The sequence below is a fragment of the Phycodurus eques genome, chromosome 16 (assembly GCF_024500275.1).
Source record: "Phycodurus eques isolate BA_2022a chromosome 16, UOR_Pequ_1.1, whole genome shotgun sequence".
Lineage (NCBI taxonomy): Eukaryota > Metazoa > Chordata > Actinopteri > Syngnathiformes > Syngnathidae > Phycodurus > Phycodurus eques.
Genome location: NC_084540.1, coordinates 15,581,048 through 15,597,244, shown reverse-complemented (window position 1 = coordinate 15,597,244; position 16,197 = coordinate 15,581,048). Strand labels below are relative to the sequence as shown.

The 16,197-nt window shown below is 41.4% G+C and overlaps 1 protein-coding gene across 6 annotated transcripts; it reads right to left on the bottom strand.

Moving 5' to 3' along the window:
- Positions 1-422: 422 nt before the first annotated feature.
- ubtf (upstream binding transcription factor) lies at positions 423-15,283 on the bottom strand. Of its 6 annotated transcripts, none has more exons than XM_061700255.1 (21): positions 14,889-15,281; positions 11,521-11,580; positions 11,255-11,427; positions 11,087-11,170; positions 10,379-10,534; positions 10,240-10,304; positions 7,788-7,914; positions 7,619-7,729; positions 6,927-7,060; positions 6,707-6,848; positions 6,570-6,611; positions 5,647-5,757; positions 5,397-5,552; positions 5,181-5,318; positions 4,209-4,319; positions 4,033-4,124; positions 3,777-3,966; positions 3,631-3,678; positions 3,482-3,535; positions 2,170-2,277; positions 423-1,930 (listed from the first exon to the last, which is right to left on the bottom strand). In XM_061700255.1, the coding sequence occupies exons 2-21, from the start codon at positions 11,555-11,557 to the stop codon at positions 1,832-1,834; spliced, it is 2,178 nt and encodes a 725-aa protein (XP_061556239.1). In that variant the 5' UTR covers positions 11,558-11,580; positions 14,889-15,281; the 3' UTR covers positions 423-1,831. The 6 variants fall into 6 exon arrangements, with proteins under 6 accessions (XP_061556239.1, XP_061556238.1, XP_061556235.1 ...); XM_061700254.1 differs by having other exon boundaries at positions 423-1,933; positions 14,889-15,280; XM_061700251.1 differs by lacking the exon at positions 14,889-15,281 and adding exons at positions 14,260-14,417; positions 14,642-14,882 and having other exon boundaries at positions 423-1,933; positions 4,033-4,319.
- Between the last annotated feature and the right edge of the window lie 914 nt (positions 15,284-16,197).

Genomic DNA, 16,197 nt, shown 5'->3' with positions numbered 1-16,197 from the left:
GGAAGCTTCACTCATATTACCAACATTTTTAAATCCTCAATAAGTATTATGACTTTTTTCCTCAATATAATACATATTTATTCTCATATTATGACTTTGTCTTACTATGATGCCTTTTTCTAAAAAAAATTTCCTCAAACTATATATTTTCTAACAATACATTAACCACATATTCAGACTGAAAAAAAATCATTCTCTGGATATTACAACTTGTAAGAAAATATGGCTTCATCCTCATATTACAACTTTTCTGCGGGAAATTTTTCAGTTACCTTAAAAAAAAAAAAAAAAAAAAAGAGAGGCTCAAGTCTTATATTACACCAGCTTCTCAAAACATGATTTTTACTAAAATGGCTTTATTCTCATATTGCTTTTTTTAAAATATCATCTTTAGTAATACTCCCTCATACTCAAAAGACAACAATTGTTCAAGATTGTTTATTTGCCCAAATACTTGGAACTACAAGGACATCATCTTAATAACACCCTCCGCTATAGAAAACATCAATATCATTGTTTCTCAAATGTTCAGCAGTACAAACTTGTAAAGCTTTTTTTTTTTTTTTTTTTTTTTGCTCTTTTAAACATCTCTCCCTCTAAAGTAAAACAAAACAACCAAGCGACAGGGAGGAAAACAAAAACACTCCATAAAAAATTAAATATTTACAAGAATAATACAAGCTTTTCCCTCCCTTCTTACTTTGCTTCAGTCACAAGTCAATCCCTCACAAACAGAATATTGTAACTAATGTCAGTCATGGCGTGTGTCATCACCAAGCAAAAATGTCTCATATGTACATTCATTATGTAGTTTGTGTCATCATCTACTAATAAGTGCAGATTTTAGGGAAGGTCACAAGCATCAAATACCATTATAATGAGCCAATAAAATATATTTTTTTTAATAAAACAATTGTGGAGGGAACATCATGAGTGTTGCACAACAAACTGGTTTATTTGTTGTTTGGACAGAAAATGAACAACGAACCTCAAATAAAATGTGCAGTGCCTCTTTTAAAAAAAGCATTTAAACACCCTCCCATGAATATTTTTTTCTTTGTTTACAAATGTAACACACTGCACGTAAATGTCTATTTGTGAGGAGGCGCGATGTCAAGTGTTGCAACTACGGAACTCTGTTTCAAGTCATAAAATGGTGCCCAATCAATTGCCGAATCTGATAAAAAAAAAAAATAAGAAAAAAAAAGGGGGGTTCAAAACATATGTGCACTGCAGCATTTTAAATGACGTCCCAGACCAATGACAATAACAACAACAACAAAAAAAACATTCATCATGGCTTCTTGTTTTTTTTTTAATATCTGAAAAAATACCACCTCTTTAAGAACTGAACGGAATAAAATCAGAAGCAGAGAAAGAGAAGAGGGAAAAAAAGTATGAACAAGGAAACATTCTTAAGAGTGCAATTTTTCCAGTACAAACACCCTCGCATCCTTCCCACCCCTTCTTCCTGCTTAAGAGTGTCCCACCCGGTCGTTGTGTTCTTTGGCTGTAAGAAGCCTGGCTCGTCCCTGCGGAACAATCAAATAAAACGGGCAACATTGTATTAAAACTAAAAAAAAATAAAAATAAAGCGTGCGCCAGTTCGGAACATCGCCAAACCAGTGGGATGCGAGTCCAACTAAAACTCAGCGAGGGGCTGAAGAGAACAACAACAAAAGTGGGGGGGGTGAAATTGAGGAGGTGTTGGCAGGGGTTGGCACAGTGGCAGAGCTCCCCCCTCCTGAATGAACCCCCGTGGCTCAGCTTGGTCTGTCTTGCCGTTACGGCGGTCACGCCCCCCGCTCCCCCTCGCAGCCGCCACCGTCCCTCAGTCAGAGTCCGAGTCTGACGAGCCGTCCGAGTTGGACTCGCTGCTGCTGTCTTCGGACTTGTTCTCCTTGTCGTCCACATCGTCCTCATCATCGTCCTTCTTCAACACAAACAACAGCAATTTTATTTTATTTTTTGATAGTCAAATGTCCCACAGAGGTTTCGGTGATGTCTCCACTTTTAGTAGTGGTTGAAAGTGACATCATTTGGAGGTTAAACAAAAAGGCATCAAATCTCATGAGACTAATCTACAGGATTAACGCCACGCTTTGCTATTTCGTTGGCAATTTTGCTTTATCGTACAGTGACCGACTAATTCCCGGTAACGCAACTTACGTCATCATCTTCACTGGAAGAGGCCGCTTCAGAGGAAGCCCTGTCCTTTTCATCGTCGTCGTCATCATCGTCGTCGTCATCATCATCGTCGTCATCCTCGTCAGTGTCCTGTGGGAAGCCAAACAGTGAACCTATTGCTAGCCATTTCCAAAGTTGATGGACCGTCACGGTTGGAAATAACTTTTGAACAGAAAGCCGCCCCACATTTTTAGGGGTTAGCAAGTTTGGCTGTTCTGGAGATCCAGTGATCGTTAGTTGGAAATAACTTTTAAGGATTCTGGCCATTTTGGTTGCGCACAGTTTGTTTCAGTTGGAAATAAATTTTAAACAGAAAGTTATAAAGAGAAGAATTTTACTTTTATCCCAACATTTTTAGGGGTGAGCTATTCCAACGGTACCACTGGCCATCTTCTACGACATTAGGGGAGTCTCTAAATTAGGATTATGGCTATTTCGGTGCTCCATGGATCTGAAAATAATTTTGGAACAGAAAGACTACGAACTTAACTTTGACTTTCGAACTGCACCAATGAAAATATTCTACAATGCCAGGAAGTCTCAGAGTTTGGATGCTGCACGGATCGGTACTGTTGGAAATAGCTTTTGAATGGAAAGTCGTACAGTGACAAATTCAACCTGTACTCAGGGGTGAGCTTTCCCATGGTGCCATCTGTGTCCTACAACATCGAGTGTTGTGTCTGACTACGTATATTGGCTGTTACACTGCTTTACGGATTGTTACAGTTGGATATAATTTATGAACGGAAAGTCATACAAGGACAAATTTAACTTCTTCCCACATTTCTCGTGGTGAACTCGCCAGCGGTACCACCCCACGACCTTCTCCGACAGAGAAGTCACGATCTAATGGCTGTTATGGAGATCCACGGATCATTATGTTTGGAAAAACTTTTGAACAGAAACACGCAATGTCAAATCATACAGGCTAGGAATGAAAGTATGATGGCCAGATTTTTAGGGGCTCGCTTACCAACTGGATCACCCGTGCCCAACTACGACATAGGGGAGCCTTTGGCTGTTTCAGTTTGCCTCTGATTGTTACATCTTAAAGTACAGTGACAAATGTAACTTTTATTCCAACATATTCTGGTATCAATGGCAACCCTGTATGGCATTGGGAAGTGTCAGATTCCGAATTATGGCTGTCCGGAGAGCCATGGACCTTTGGAGGTGGAAATAATGGGTTAGCTTTCCAACGGTACCATCTGCATCTTTTTACGGCGGAGCCTGAATATTGCCTGTGTCAGTTATATCTGATTCTTATGGTTGCAAATAACTTCAGCTAACTTACGGATTTCTTGACTTTTGCCTTGGGGCCTCCTGATTTCACTGGGGTTTTCCTCTTCTGGAAGATCGAGTGAACACACATTTGAATAAAGTTACCACAAAATAAAGCACAAATCTTTCATTTTCTGTTGCAGTTGACAATTCACAACTCACCTGAGAGTTGTACTCTTTGTAGGAGTTCCTGACTTGAGAAGATACACTCTGAGAGAAGAGAAGGAGTTTTAGAACACAATATATATAAGAATTATTTTTTTTAGGAAGAGCAGCAGCAGTTGGTGTAGTGTATGGAGAGCACTCACAGCCAGCCATTGCTCAAGCAGCACTTTGTACTGCCTCTGCAACTCTTCAGCAATCTTTTTGTAGCGGTCCTTGTCCTTAAGAGGCAGCCTCTGCCAGCGGCTGCCGATCTCCGTCATCCTCTCCTTCATGGGCAGGTGGTTGAGCTCGCCGTTGGACAGCATCTCCTGAGAGAACTTCTGGTACCCGTTTCTGAAGCAAAGCAGGATGTCAGTTCAAGCAAACAGAAACACTCTACAAATTGTGATTGGAACTCACGATGGGGGCTTCTTGGGTTCACCCTCGAACTTCATCTTCTTCCCTGAGGCCACGGCGGTGGCGACGGGCGAACGCATTTCGCACAGGTCTCTCTGTGGACCACAGACAAAATGGTGGTGAGCCGCCGTCGCATCAGAAGCTGCGACCAGGCTGAGGTCAGCGCACCGCCGTCTCACCTCATATCTTTTCTGGTCTTCTGCTGCCTTTTTAATCCACATGATCTTTTCCTTCTTCTCCATGGTGCTCCATGTAGCCTCCATCGCCTTCTGAGCCTTGGGACGGTCGTTCTGCAACGCATACCCATACTCAATTTTAGCCTCACCCACACAAACTAATCCAATAGAAGAGCTGTAGCAGAAATTAAATTTGTTTTTAAAAAAATGCTAAAATATGTTAATTCCTCATACTAAGGGGCACTTCCTATATTTTGGTTGTATTAGCTTTTAATATCAAATTAATAATTTCAGAAATTTTCATTTAGGCCATTTTTAATGAAAATAAGTGTAATAAATGAGTAGTAGTATTATTACATTTTAAAAATTAAATACATTTTAAAAAATATACCATTTCTTTCATCAATCTTAAAAATGAAAAAAAACTAAAAATTTTTGCAATTTCCATTTATGTTTTATTAATTTATTTAATTGATTTAACAATTGAATGGAAGCAAATGTGTCATTCATTATTTAATTTGATTAATTTCGTTCATTTTTGTTTTAAGTCAATTTGCTAACTTGAAATTAATTTAAATTCAAGTTGAACTATTTAGTTCAATAAAATGTTGAATTAATTTAATCTAATATTTAATTATTGTAATTGTGTTATTATAGTTCATAAAATTATCTAACTTGTTCTAATTTGAATCCCTCAAGGACAACAAGTCAATTTACTACCTTTTAATGATTTTTGACATTTATTTAATTGCATTATATTTTCAGTTACTTAACTAATTGTATTTTTTAATTAAAAAAATATTTTTTTCTATATACACTAAGCTTTTCCGTGGCATTTTTAAGACCAGATTTCAGAATTACAATGCATTTTTTTTAACGATAACAAAGGCCTTCATTTTGTAAAATTAAACCTTTTTAAAAGATCTGCCTGTTCGTGTGCAGGTGTGCCTAACATTGAATCTAGTGAGCACCCACCTTAAATTTGGCCAGGTAGTCTCCGATGACACTGTGCTGCCAGATGTCCTGCGCAGTCTTGGGCGGGTCGGGCAGACTGCGGTCCTCCTTCTTCTCTGACTCGGCCTTCAGGACCGCCTCCAGTCGTTTGTACTTTTCCTGTGTTCAAAATAAAGACGTGGCTCAGGCCCAAGTATATAAATAAAACCACTTTTAGCACCCTTTGTCAAGTCCTACCTTCTTCTTGTCCGGCAGCTCGTTCCACATGCGCGCCAGCATCCGCGTAAGCTCACTGTCGGAGAGATCCGGACGCTCCTGGTGCAGCTTGGGACGCTTCTCCTCAGAGAAAATGAACATGGCCGAGATGGGCCGCTTGGGTTTCTCCGGGTTGGCCTGCAGATCAGGAGGAAAACGTCAGAAAATGCGTTCACTACTCAAAAATACGTGGGGAGAAAAAAAAAATCCATGATGCCTACGGTCTCCGTACCTTAGCTTTGGAGTTCTTCTTTTTGGACGCGGGGCTGTTGGCCACGTTGCCCCTCTTAAAGCCCACCTTCTCCTCGGACAGGACTCTCTGCTGCTCCGCCTCAGACAAACTCTGGAGAGGGAAGAAAATAAAAGCCCAGTTTACATCATTCAAATCTTAGTCCACCATGAAAGCACATTTTGAGAGAGTCAAATGCATGCCGCCAAGGCACTGTAACCACTTTAAACGGAAGACAGTTTTCATCAGTCAGAAGGCAGAAGAAAGTCATTTCTGGGAAAAGTCACAGTGAATGGTAAACGGAGGAAAGGAAACTACGCTTGACAAATATTAAAATTATATAAACTATAATTAAGGAAGATGCATGTTGAGTTAATTTAAGGCTCAAAATTGTCGTTAGGTATGAATGCTGGTTTGTCTATGTGTGCCCTGCGATTGGCTGGCGATCAGTCCAGGGTGTGCCCTACATCTCACCCAGTCAGTTGGCATTTGTTTTGGCAATTTTTTTTTATTTTTGCTGATGAAAACACATAACCTATACTAATAACAATGAAACATTGAATTCATATTTTACGTCTGTTTCGACAAGTGTATTTTGCTCGTAAAGCTAATGTTAGTTGAGCACAAAAATATGACGTAATGTACAAGTCTACAAAATGACATAAGAAAAGAATACGATGGTTGAGATTAGTCCATTTTTTTAATACCCTCCTGTTACTCACAATAAAATGCTAAACGCTAATTACGAAATTAAGATTTTCAGAGCAAATAGTAAATTATTTTTTGTTAAAGTTTTCAAGGTTGATCAAACTGTATTTCAGATGCCCGGTGAGGAGATGATAAACTTGGGATGGATGATGGCGGTTTCCACTTACGGAGACCTATTGTATGTTCATATTTGTTGACATAATATGAAAGGAACTTACGCTGAGGAATCTGTTCATCTCAATTTCATACTCCTTCTTCCTCTGCAGAGATTTAAAAAAAAAAAAAAAAAAAAAGAGATTCGTTCAGAGCAAAGTGAAGGGAAGTGATATAGTCCGAGGCGGCCATATTGCGTCACCTGCTCGCAGCGCTTCTGGTATGCATCCTTCTCGTTTTGCTTGAGCAGCTTCCAGCGCTGGCTGCACATCACCATGCGCTCTGTGCTGGGCACGTCCTTCATGCTGGACATCAGCTCAGCGCAGAACATGGAGTAACCGTTCCTGGAAGAAAGAAAATTATAAGTACCCTCTTTCTGTAGTGTGGTGTGTGGGAAGGTGGCGGGGGGGGCAGTGACTCACGGCGGAGATTTGTCAGGACGCCCGTCAGATTTGTCTTTCAGGTGCCTCTCGGCTTTGGTAAGCGTGGACCTGACAATGTCACCCTGCGTCAGGTTCATCTCGGGATGTTGTTGGATGTACTGGCGCATTGTTTCCTGTAAATATAAAAGCCACACTTGCGATTGATTAGGGATGCGGCTGACTTGGTAAAACGGTTGTGGACTGTGGTGCTACGCTTTGATGAATTGACTACATTTCTTTCCCACCAGCAGCCACATAATTTTTACCCAACTGGTTTGCCACTCAGGATGAAAATGTGACACCAGTGAAAACTAAATTCGCCCAAATCCAGAATTCTTCTGCTTATTTAGTCAAGGCGGTTCATGATATGCTGCTTGCTCCACTTAAGACAATGAATCCCAATTTTGCATAAATCAATTATGTTCCTTGCTTAAGGCAGACTGGGGGGGGAAACAAATGACACCATTGAACCCAAAATCAGTTCAAATTGCTTGGTATTTTGCTTCTTTGATCAAGACTGCATGATATGCTGCTTGCTGAATCCAGGAATAATACAAATTACACTTTTGAACACCTAATTTTCCCAAAATTAAAAGACGACTCGAGATGCTGCACTGTTACCTTGTGTTTATTAGACAAGACGATGTACGATATGCTGCATACTGTGTGCCGCGCCCAGTCTTCCTGCTCACCTCGTACTGCTTCTGCTGTTCCAGGGACTTGGCGATCCACTTGAGTCTTTTCTTGTCCGACAACTGCGTCCATTGCTTGCCGAGGCAGTCCTTGATGTCCTTGGTGGTGGCCTGGAGAAGAACCACCGATGAGATGAAGCGACCGGACAACCAAGAATAAACAACTCACGTCTGGGTGGCCTTTGAGAAAAGCCTTCTTTTCGTGGTTGTACCACAGCTGCTGGGGCGTTTTGGCCTTCTCTGGAACATTTGAGCCTTTTTTGGTCATGCTCTCCATAAGATCCGGGTGTTCTTCCCTAAAATAAGTTAACACTATGAGTTTTGTGTCCATGGTAGGCAGCAAAATACAAGCTCCTAATACAGGGATGTCAAGCTCATTTTTGTCATGGGCCACATTGTTGGCACAGTTTCCCTCAGAGCGTCGTTATGACTGCAAATCCATATACAGTCCCGTGAAAAAGTATCGGCCCCCTTCTCAAATTCTTGTATTTTTGCTGTTTCCCCACTTTAATGTTTAAGATCATCAAATGTAAATATCAGATAAATATAACCCAAGTGAACTTAAAATACTGGTTTTAAATTGAGATTTCATTTATTAAAGGGGAAAAAAACTATTGAAAGTTACCTGGCCCTGTGTGAAAAGGTAATGGCCCCCTAAACCTAACAACTGTTTGGGGCATCCTTAGCAGCAACAACGGAAATCAAGGGTTTTCTATAACTGGCAATGAGTCTTTCACATCTCTGTGGAGATATTTTGGCCTACTCTTCCTTGTAGAATTGTTTGAATTCAGCAAAAATTGAGGGTTTTCGAGCATGAACAGCCTTTTTAAGGTCCTGTCACTGCATTTCAATTGGATTTAAGTCTGGACTTGGACTATGCCACTCCAAAACCGTCATTTTTTTTTTAAAGCAATTCAGAAGTTGACTTGCTGGTGTGTTTTGGATCATTATCCTACTGCAGAACCCAAGTGCACTCCAGCTTGAGGTCACAAACTGATGGCTGAACATTCTCCTTCAGGATTTTCTGTTAAAGAGCAGAATTCATGATTCTATCAATCACAGTAAGTTGTCCATGTCCTTAAGGAGGAAGCAGCCAAAGACCATCAACACTACCACCATCATGTTTGACTGTTGGTATGATGTTCTTGCTGTGCTACATTTACGCAAGATGTAACGAGAAACACACCTTCCCAAAAGCTCAACTTTCATCTCGTCAGTCCGTATAATATTCACCCAAAACTCTCGGGAATCATTCAAATATTTCTTTTGCAAAAGTAAGACGAGCCTTTTATGTTCTTTTTGGTTAGAGTTGGTTTTCGCATTAGAACTCTGCCATGGATACCATTTTTGCCCAGTCTCTTCCATATTGTTGTGTCAAGAGGCCTGCAGTTCTTTGTGGCCTCCTGGATTAGTCATTGGTGTTCTCTTGGGGTAATCTTTGTAGGCCAGCGACTCCTGGGAAGGTTCACCACTGTTCCATGTTTTCTCGATCTGAGGATAATGGCTCATCCTATGGTTCGCTGGAATCCTAAAGCTTTAGAAATGGCTTTTGTAACCCTTTCCAGACTGACAGATGTCAGACATTACTTTATTTCTCGACCGTTCTTGAATTTCTTTGGATCGTGTCATTTTGTTGGAACTTTTTTAGATCTTTTGTCTGTGTTTGAGTGATTTCTTGATTGAACAGGCCTGGAGGTAATTAGGCTTTGACCAGTGAAAATTAACTAAAAATTGTGATTAGCCACAATTAATTAATGGTTTAACAAGGGGGGAATTACCTTTGTCACACAAGGCCAGGTAACTTTTAATAGTCCCCCCCCCAATAAATGAAAAGAACATTTAAAAAGAGCATTTTGAGTTCACTTGCGTTATACAGAATGTCTGATATTTACATTTGTTTGATGATCTTAAACAGACTTCGGAAACTATGCAAAAATATAAGAATTTGAGAAGGGGCCCAATACTTTTCACAGCACTGTAACTGTTTCATTGGCGGCTAGGCAATATAAGGCGCTAGGGCACCACTCCACCGCTGCTGAGTCACATTGAAAAGGACAAAAGTGAAACAATGAAAATAAAATATAATTAAAATATTACAAATTATATGTATAGCTACTATTAGAGTGGGATAAACAGGATACAGTTAATGATGTGTAATTTTACACATCATTAGTTCATTTATCTCTGGTCTCTTTCTATGACACAACGTCCGGTTTAGGGCGCATCGAGCTTTTCCCGTTGACCCTCGTTAAATGTTGAACGTGCAGTTTGTCCACACGAAATACACAAGATAATGCCGAAGGAGGGCGTTGGATTCCGGCGACCATTAATGTTAAACAAGAGTTACTGTTAAACCCTCCCATTCCAATCAAGTTACTGTCAAAAAAGGCGTTTGGTAACAAAACAAAACAAAAAATGCTTGCTATGTCTCAACATTCTTTAATGTTTTTTTTAAAAAAACATATGGCGATTATGTTATTGTTATGTTATTTTAGTACAGATTTCAGCAACAATCATGAAAGTCTGACGCGAATGATTTGCTTTCATGGGGCACATAAAATTATGTGGAGCGTGCTCCCGGGCCTTGAGTTTGACACCAGTGTCCTAATATATGATCTCACCTGAACCTCATCATGCTGTGCACAAACACCTCTTTGTCCCTTAAGAAGTCCTCCACATATTTTTTCTACAAGGTGAAAAAACAATTTCAGAAGCTGATTTTCTTTTTCAACCCATTCCCGAAATGCCTCTGACTTTTACCTTTTTTTTGTCCGGCAGTTCGCGGTACTTCTTGGACAAGATCTTGGTCAGATCCAAGTTACTCATTTCTGGATGCAACTTTGCGTACTTGGCCCGCTTCTCCATGAAGAAGCGGAAATAGGGCGTCAGGGGCTTCTTGGGGAAATCTGGATGTTTCTGTCACATTCATACAGAGAAGAAGGTTTTGAGTAGCGTAAAGTTCACAGTTCGGACTATAAACCGCCAATTTTGATGCAGCTTATTTGTGAATTTTCACGATCCCAAAGCATCACTTTTGCGTCTTACTTCTCCTTCAACTCAACAAAATTGTTTACTGCTCACGAATTTTTCAATGAGCTTCATGTTGAAATGTTAACTGTCCACCTTTTCCAAATCAAATCCACACACATTAAAGCATTCAGCTCAATATTTAGCTCTGCTATGCCAAAAACTCAACGTAATGCCTACAAAAATGCCATGTCCTACAATAAGGTTGACAGTTTTTGCGTTCTCTCATATTTGTAATGTGTAAAGTGTATGTGGTGGAAAAAAAGCTTTTTTTTTTTAAGTGGGTGCTGCTTGTATTACCAGTGCGCTCAATTAACCACTAATTTATGCGTACTGTATACCAATTATAAAACTAAGCCAACAGAAGTTCAATTAACCACTCATTTATGCGTATTGTATACCAATTATAAAACTAAGCCAACAGTAGTTATCTTAGCTCACCTTTATTTTCTTCCCTTTATATGGGTTCTTGATGTAGTCCTGAGCATCAAATATCAGCTCTGTGAGGGTCCGGAATTTACGGATCTGTTTTGAAATCAGACAAAACCACACATTGAAGTTACACGACTGTCTTTGTTCCAAAATATAAATAAATCCTGGTGGTGTCACCTCTTTGGAGACCTCCTGCCACTTCAGCTTGCACATCTCAGCCGTGTAGGAGTTAAAGGCCACCTTCTGCCAGTCCAGGTGGGACTCTGAAGTCTTGTACTTGGTCAGGTCCTTCTGCGGCAGTGCCAACTTCATGGACTCCAGCAACTGGAGGAGGTCATCCTGCGCCCACACTTCAGCGCAAAGTTAAATACAGTACATATTAACATTTCAATAGAGTAATACTTGATAACTCCGAATGGGATTAGAGGGGAGCCGAACGCTACCTTGGTGTTGGGATGTTGCCTCCATGTCTCCATTCATTTGTGGGTTATTATTTTCTTAGTCTGGAAAAACAACAACTCAAATTAACCATAACAATGTATTTTGATGAGTACAGTTGATTCACCAGTCGCAAACTTAACAACATAACACCTATTACGCCCTATCAGTGTGTTTTTGTGAAATTTCTTTAATACCATGCCCAGCTCCCTTTAAAGGCCTTTTCACACCAACCACAAGACAGCACGCTGTTGATAAACACATTCATTGTAAATGTGCTGCTGCAACGCAAAAGCGCATGGTAGGCGCGCCCAAATTCACCACGCTGTCATATCTTAGCACATCGAATAGGAGAGATGGTGGTGAAGGGATTTCAAAGACACAAGAGCAAGAGATTTTATTGGAGCTGTACAGTGAAACCAGCATGGGGAAACAAATTATTGCGGTGTCCTTGTGTCCCGAGTTTTGGGACAAGACAAATGTCGTGCTGTGACATGGTAAAGAAGGCACATCGATGGGACACATATTTTGAATGTTTCAGGTTGGTTGAAAGTGATAGAAACTTGTGGTTTAAGCATTTTTTTAATTTAAAAAAATTAAGATTGAAATAAAATACAGCATAGCCACACATGCTTCAATTGTATCACATCTCTTCTTGGTCCTTATTATAAGCAGTCAGTGCTATCCATTGTAACAGTGAAAAATACATATGGCTGAGCTGCGGCCTACTTTACGCCCAAACCAGTGGAAAAAGGCACCGGGCTACTTCCTGTTCAGTCGCTGAGCAACCAATGCCAAATATGGGCAGACTCGCCTTTCACCATTCCTTCGTAGTCCCTGCACCCTACCCCACAGCGAAAGCCAAGCACAGTGTGTAAACACCTTAAGGCGCCATGTTAGAGTAGCTTGCGTTCTCTGTCTTGACAATGAACAACCGTCTTACGGGCACGGGTTGATGCCAGAGACAGCACAATGGGTGATTTCTCAAAATGATGCTGAAAAAAAGTTTGAATAGACATTTGACAGTGGCAGAAGTCAAAGGCTGGTCAGCCAGACTAAAGATAGTCATTTGCTACATACTGTATTTATTAAAAATGAGAGTATCTATGTATCACTGAGGTAAAAATTATCTAATAATCTGTAAATGATTTATTTTTAAGGGCTTTTAAATGATAACGTGTTTTAAGATCATAGTTTTGGGTATATTAAGGTATGGGTTTAAACTATTAAAAATAAGCAATTGTAAACATTATGGGCGACATCCATTACTTTGGTCACTAACACCATGGAATAGCCAAGGTTCACTGTACTTTAATGATGAATTGTAATAATTTTATCCAAATGAGTCATGAATTTAAAAAAAAAAAAAAAAGTATTCTCAGCATGATTGGAAGCGTTTAAAGTTCGTTTAGTGACAAAAAAAAAAAAAAAAAAGTAGGAACGGCATCTGAATGGGCATTCCAACGGGAAAGTCGACATAATGGCTTACATTCATTACGCCGCCCCTTAAACGTTTACGCTCAGCGTTGAGGACGCACACACACAGGCGATAGCTTGTGACTGCTCCCAATCTCAAATAACAGCGCGGAGGGCTAACAAGTAGCAACGGTTTAGCGCCCACTCCCCGTCTAGCTACTTTTCACCCACACGGAATTTCGACGTCTTTCCCCCTCCCTTCGTCTAAACCTTCTCCCTAACACACAACGACCATTTTCTACGCCTGTGCCTGCTTACTAATGGAGGATTTTCGAGTGGGGGAGCCGAGGGGTTTGGGGTGGATCCACAAAGGAAGGAAGGAAGCGAGTGGACGCAGAGGCAGCTGGAGGCGACCAGCTGACCACGGGGGCTCTGCTTTCGCTCTCCGACGAACGGGGCCACAATGGCGGCTATCACTGCGCCACATGAGCCTCATCACCCACGGATCTAGCTCCGCCGCGCCACACTCAAATCTTGACTAGAAGCAGAAAGAATGGCGACACGTTCTCGCTTACGATTGACAATGTGTGTGTGATAACTATTTTTGTGTGTGTGTGTTGTGGCAGACAGTTTTATTTTTTTGTGTGTGGTTTTATTCGAGAATCCACAGCGAAACCGCGGTACATTCTTCAGTGAGGCGTAGCCGAGCGGCGCTTCCATGATGGCGGATGCTCGTTGTTCGTTGTGTCCTTGATGGGTCCAGCTAACCTGTTAGCTCGATAAGCACCAGCCGCGGGGCGAACCAGCGACACCGAACCTTTCGGTACCGGGCCACCGTTTTAGAAACCAGAGCCTTTCGAACATTTGACCACCGTACCGAATTAACTATTAAAACTAACGGCTTTTGGGCCATTTTCGAGACGATAAAAGCGTTTCGTTTTAACGCTAGTGTTTTCGGGAGAATTGAATTCAGCCTATAATTTATGAGTGCCCACTTTAACGCTTGTTGTGGAGTAGCGTCAAAAAGCACATCCCTGTAGCACGTTTTTTTTTTTTTTTTTTTAGAAATCTTGAAACAATATTAAATCAGTATGCAGTTCCTCCTATACATAGTTCGGCTATGAACGTCGTGGTAGTTAGGCTGGAGGAGCTACAAAGATGAACCACAAAAGGCATAAAATTTAAGATACAAAAAACCGGCATAATTCCTTAAACTATCGATAAACAGCAGTTTTTCGGTTAACAGTGTGCAAAAAGTCGGAGGACGCGAAGGTTGCGTGGCGCCACAAACAAGCGGCGATGTCCGCCATGCTTCCGAGCAAACCTACCGTCACAAGCTCCAAATGGCCGGCCGGGGAAAGAAGAAAAAAGACAACGAGGCTCAAAACTCAACCCTGAGGCGTCGCGGGGCTCCTTTTAGTCGAGCCGAAAAGCGACGACGAGGAAGGCGGATTCACCGAGGAGTTCGGTAGTCGGTAGTCCGTGGCTGGTCGGGTAGAGAGAATGGAGAGAGAAAGGGCGGCGAGATATTAAACCAAGATCCCTGATGGCTAACCGAGAGGGGCGGCTGGCTGTTCTGCCAATTGCCGCATGGAGGTCTCGGCGCGGAAAGAACTGCGAGCTACCCCCCAAAACCAAAAATGTATAAATATTCGACGAGGAGGAAATGTCCTAATCAACCACTTGAATTTCATTTTAACATGTAGTTACCTCCACAAGTCTCTCTCCTCCCAGCCGCAGAGGATAAGAAATACGGCTATGGCCGACCTCGTCCGTCCCGTTCCCAGCGTCGTTGGTTGAGTACAAAGGGGAGGCCGTCGACCGAGCCGCGTTTTTCACACGTATTAAAATGCAACATTTACGGTCAAATTGGCGAATTTAAGTCACTCGTTCGTGTGGCGCAATCGTATCGCGTTTCGAACCGAGCGGGTGGGGGGGTGGCTCGGCTTCGGCTTACCTAGCTGCTTCTCGGCGTCGTTGTGGAGGAAGAAGGGGAGGGTTGAACGATCGCCAGTACTGCGCCGTCGGTCCTCGGCTCCAGTCCCCGCAGAGATGATTCTTCCCCCGCCTCCATCGCACTCGCCGTCTCCCTCCAGTCAACGCGCAGCAAGCTTCCCACTCCCCACCCTAACCGTTTCGCGACGCCGAGACGTCTTCCATGTTGTCGGACCGACGCCACCGCCGTCGTTTCCGTCTGCCGCCATCGCATTTTTACATCTGGAGGTGGCGACCGACCGAGCCGGACCGAACCCCGGCCATCATGTCCGCTACGTTGCTGATGTTTGCAACACTTTGATCGGACAACCGAAACAGACTTCCAACACCGAAAGTTCGCATCATTTGACTAACCTAAGATTTCGAACCATATATGGTTAGACGGACTTATATTGGTTTTGGTTAATTACAAAAAAAAAAAAAAAAGTTACATTTTTTTTAATGTCCACCCACTGTTGTGTCACTATATGGATCTCGGCTGTACATTGTGAAGGGAATGGTCGTTTTAGAAATTGTCGGTAGCTATTTGACAGCTTCATATTTGATCGGCATTCTTTTTTTCTCTTTCCTTTTTCCAACTCCACCTTGTGTGTTTGTGGGCGGAACCCCGGGGCCGTCCAATCGCGGCAGCCGGGTGAGGAAAACAAACTGCTCACAGACTTCTGGGCCTTGTTCAGTAGTGCTGCGTTCGCTTGCTGTAGGGTATATTTACATCATTCATTTACGTGCCACATTTTAATATGTATTTCACCGTTTGAAATGTTTTTTAATAAAGATAACAGAAGGTACGCGTGACGCATGATCGTTAGAGTTGTCACATAGAGTGTAATGTCATAGTTTTATGGTTTTCAGATGTGCAGTTTTCAAAGATCACTGTAATGAGCCTCTTAACTAAAGTGCCGTGAAAGCAAAGTGTTGTTGAAGCTGAAAGTTCTGTAATTAGTGGTGTATTGTTTAAAAAAAAAAAAAAAAAAATTACATTCATGGTTAAATGTATTTGTATTCTGCTATTAGGGCTATTATTTGGTTAATATTAAATAAATTAATACAAATGGGAAAAATAAAACTTTTACTAATCGGTTTATTTATGTTAAACCATTTGCATGTACAGACATGAAGAAGCAAAACTTACATGTATTCAAATTCTCTGTCAAACACTCGTAAAAAGCATTCATTCAATTCAGATATAACAGCTTATGTCTTCATACAAATGCTAGATTTGTGGACTGGACAGAAAATCCCTTAAAATGACAACTTGACAAACCACTAAC

What these genes read in the sequence shown, in the direction of transcription:
- ubtf (XM_061700249.1), bottom strand. Translation starts at nt 11,557, where the DNA reads ATGAATGGAGACATGGAGGCAACATCCCAACACCAAG. An exon ending in ACCAGAAGCGCTGCGAGCAG is followed by an intron (nt 6,612 to 6,706) that starts GTGACGCAATAT and finishes AAATCTCTGCAG; the next exon opens with AGGAAGAAGGAGTATGAAAT. An exon ending in AGCTGCCGGACAAGAAGAAG is followed by an intron (nt 5,319 to 5,396) that starts GTAGGACTTGAC and finishes TTTTGAACACAG; the next exon opens with GAAAAGTACAAACGACTGGA.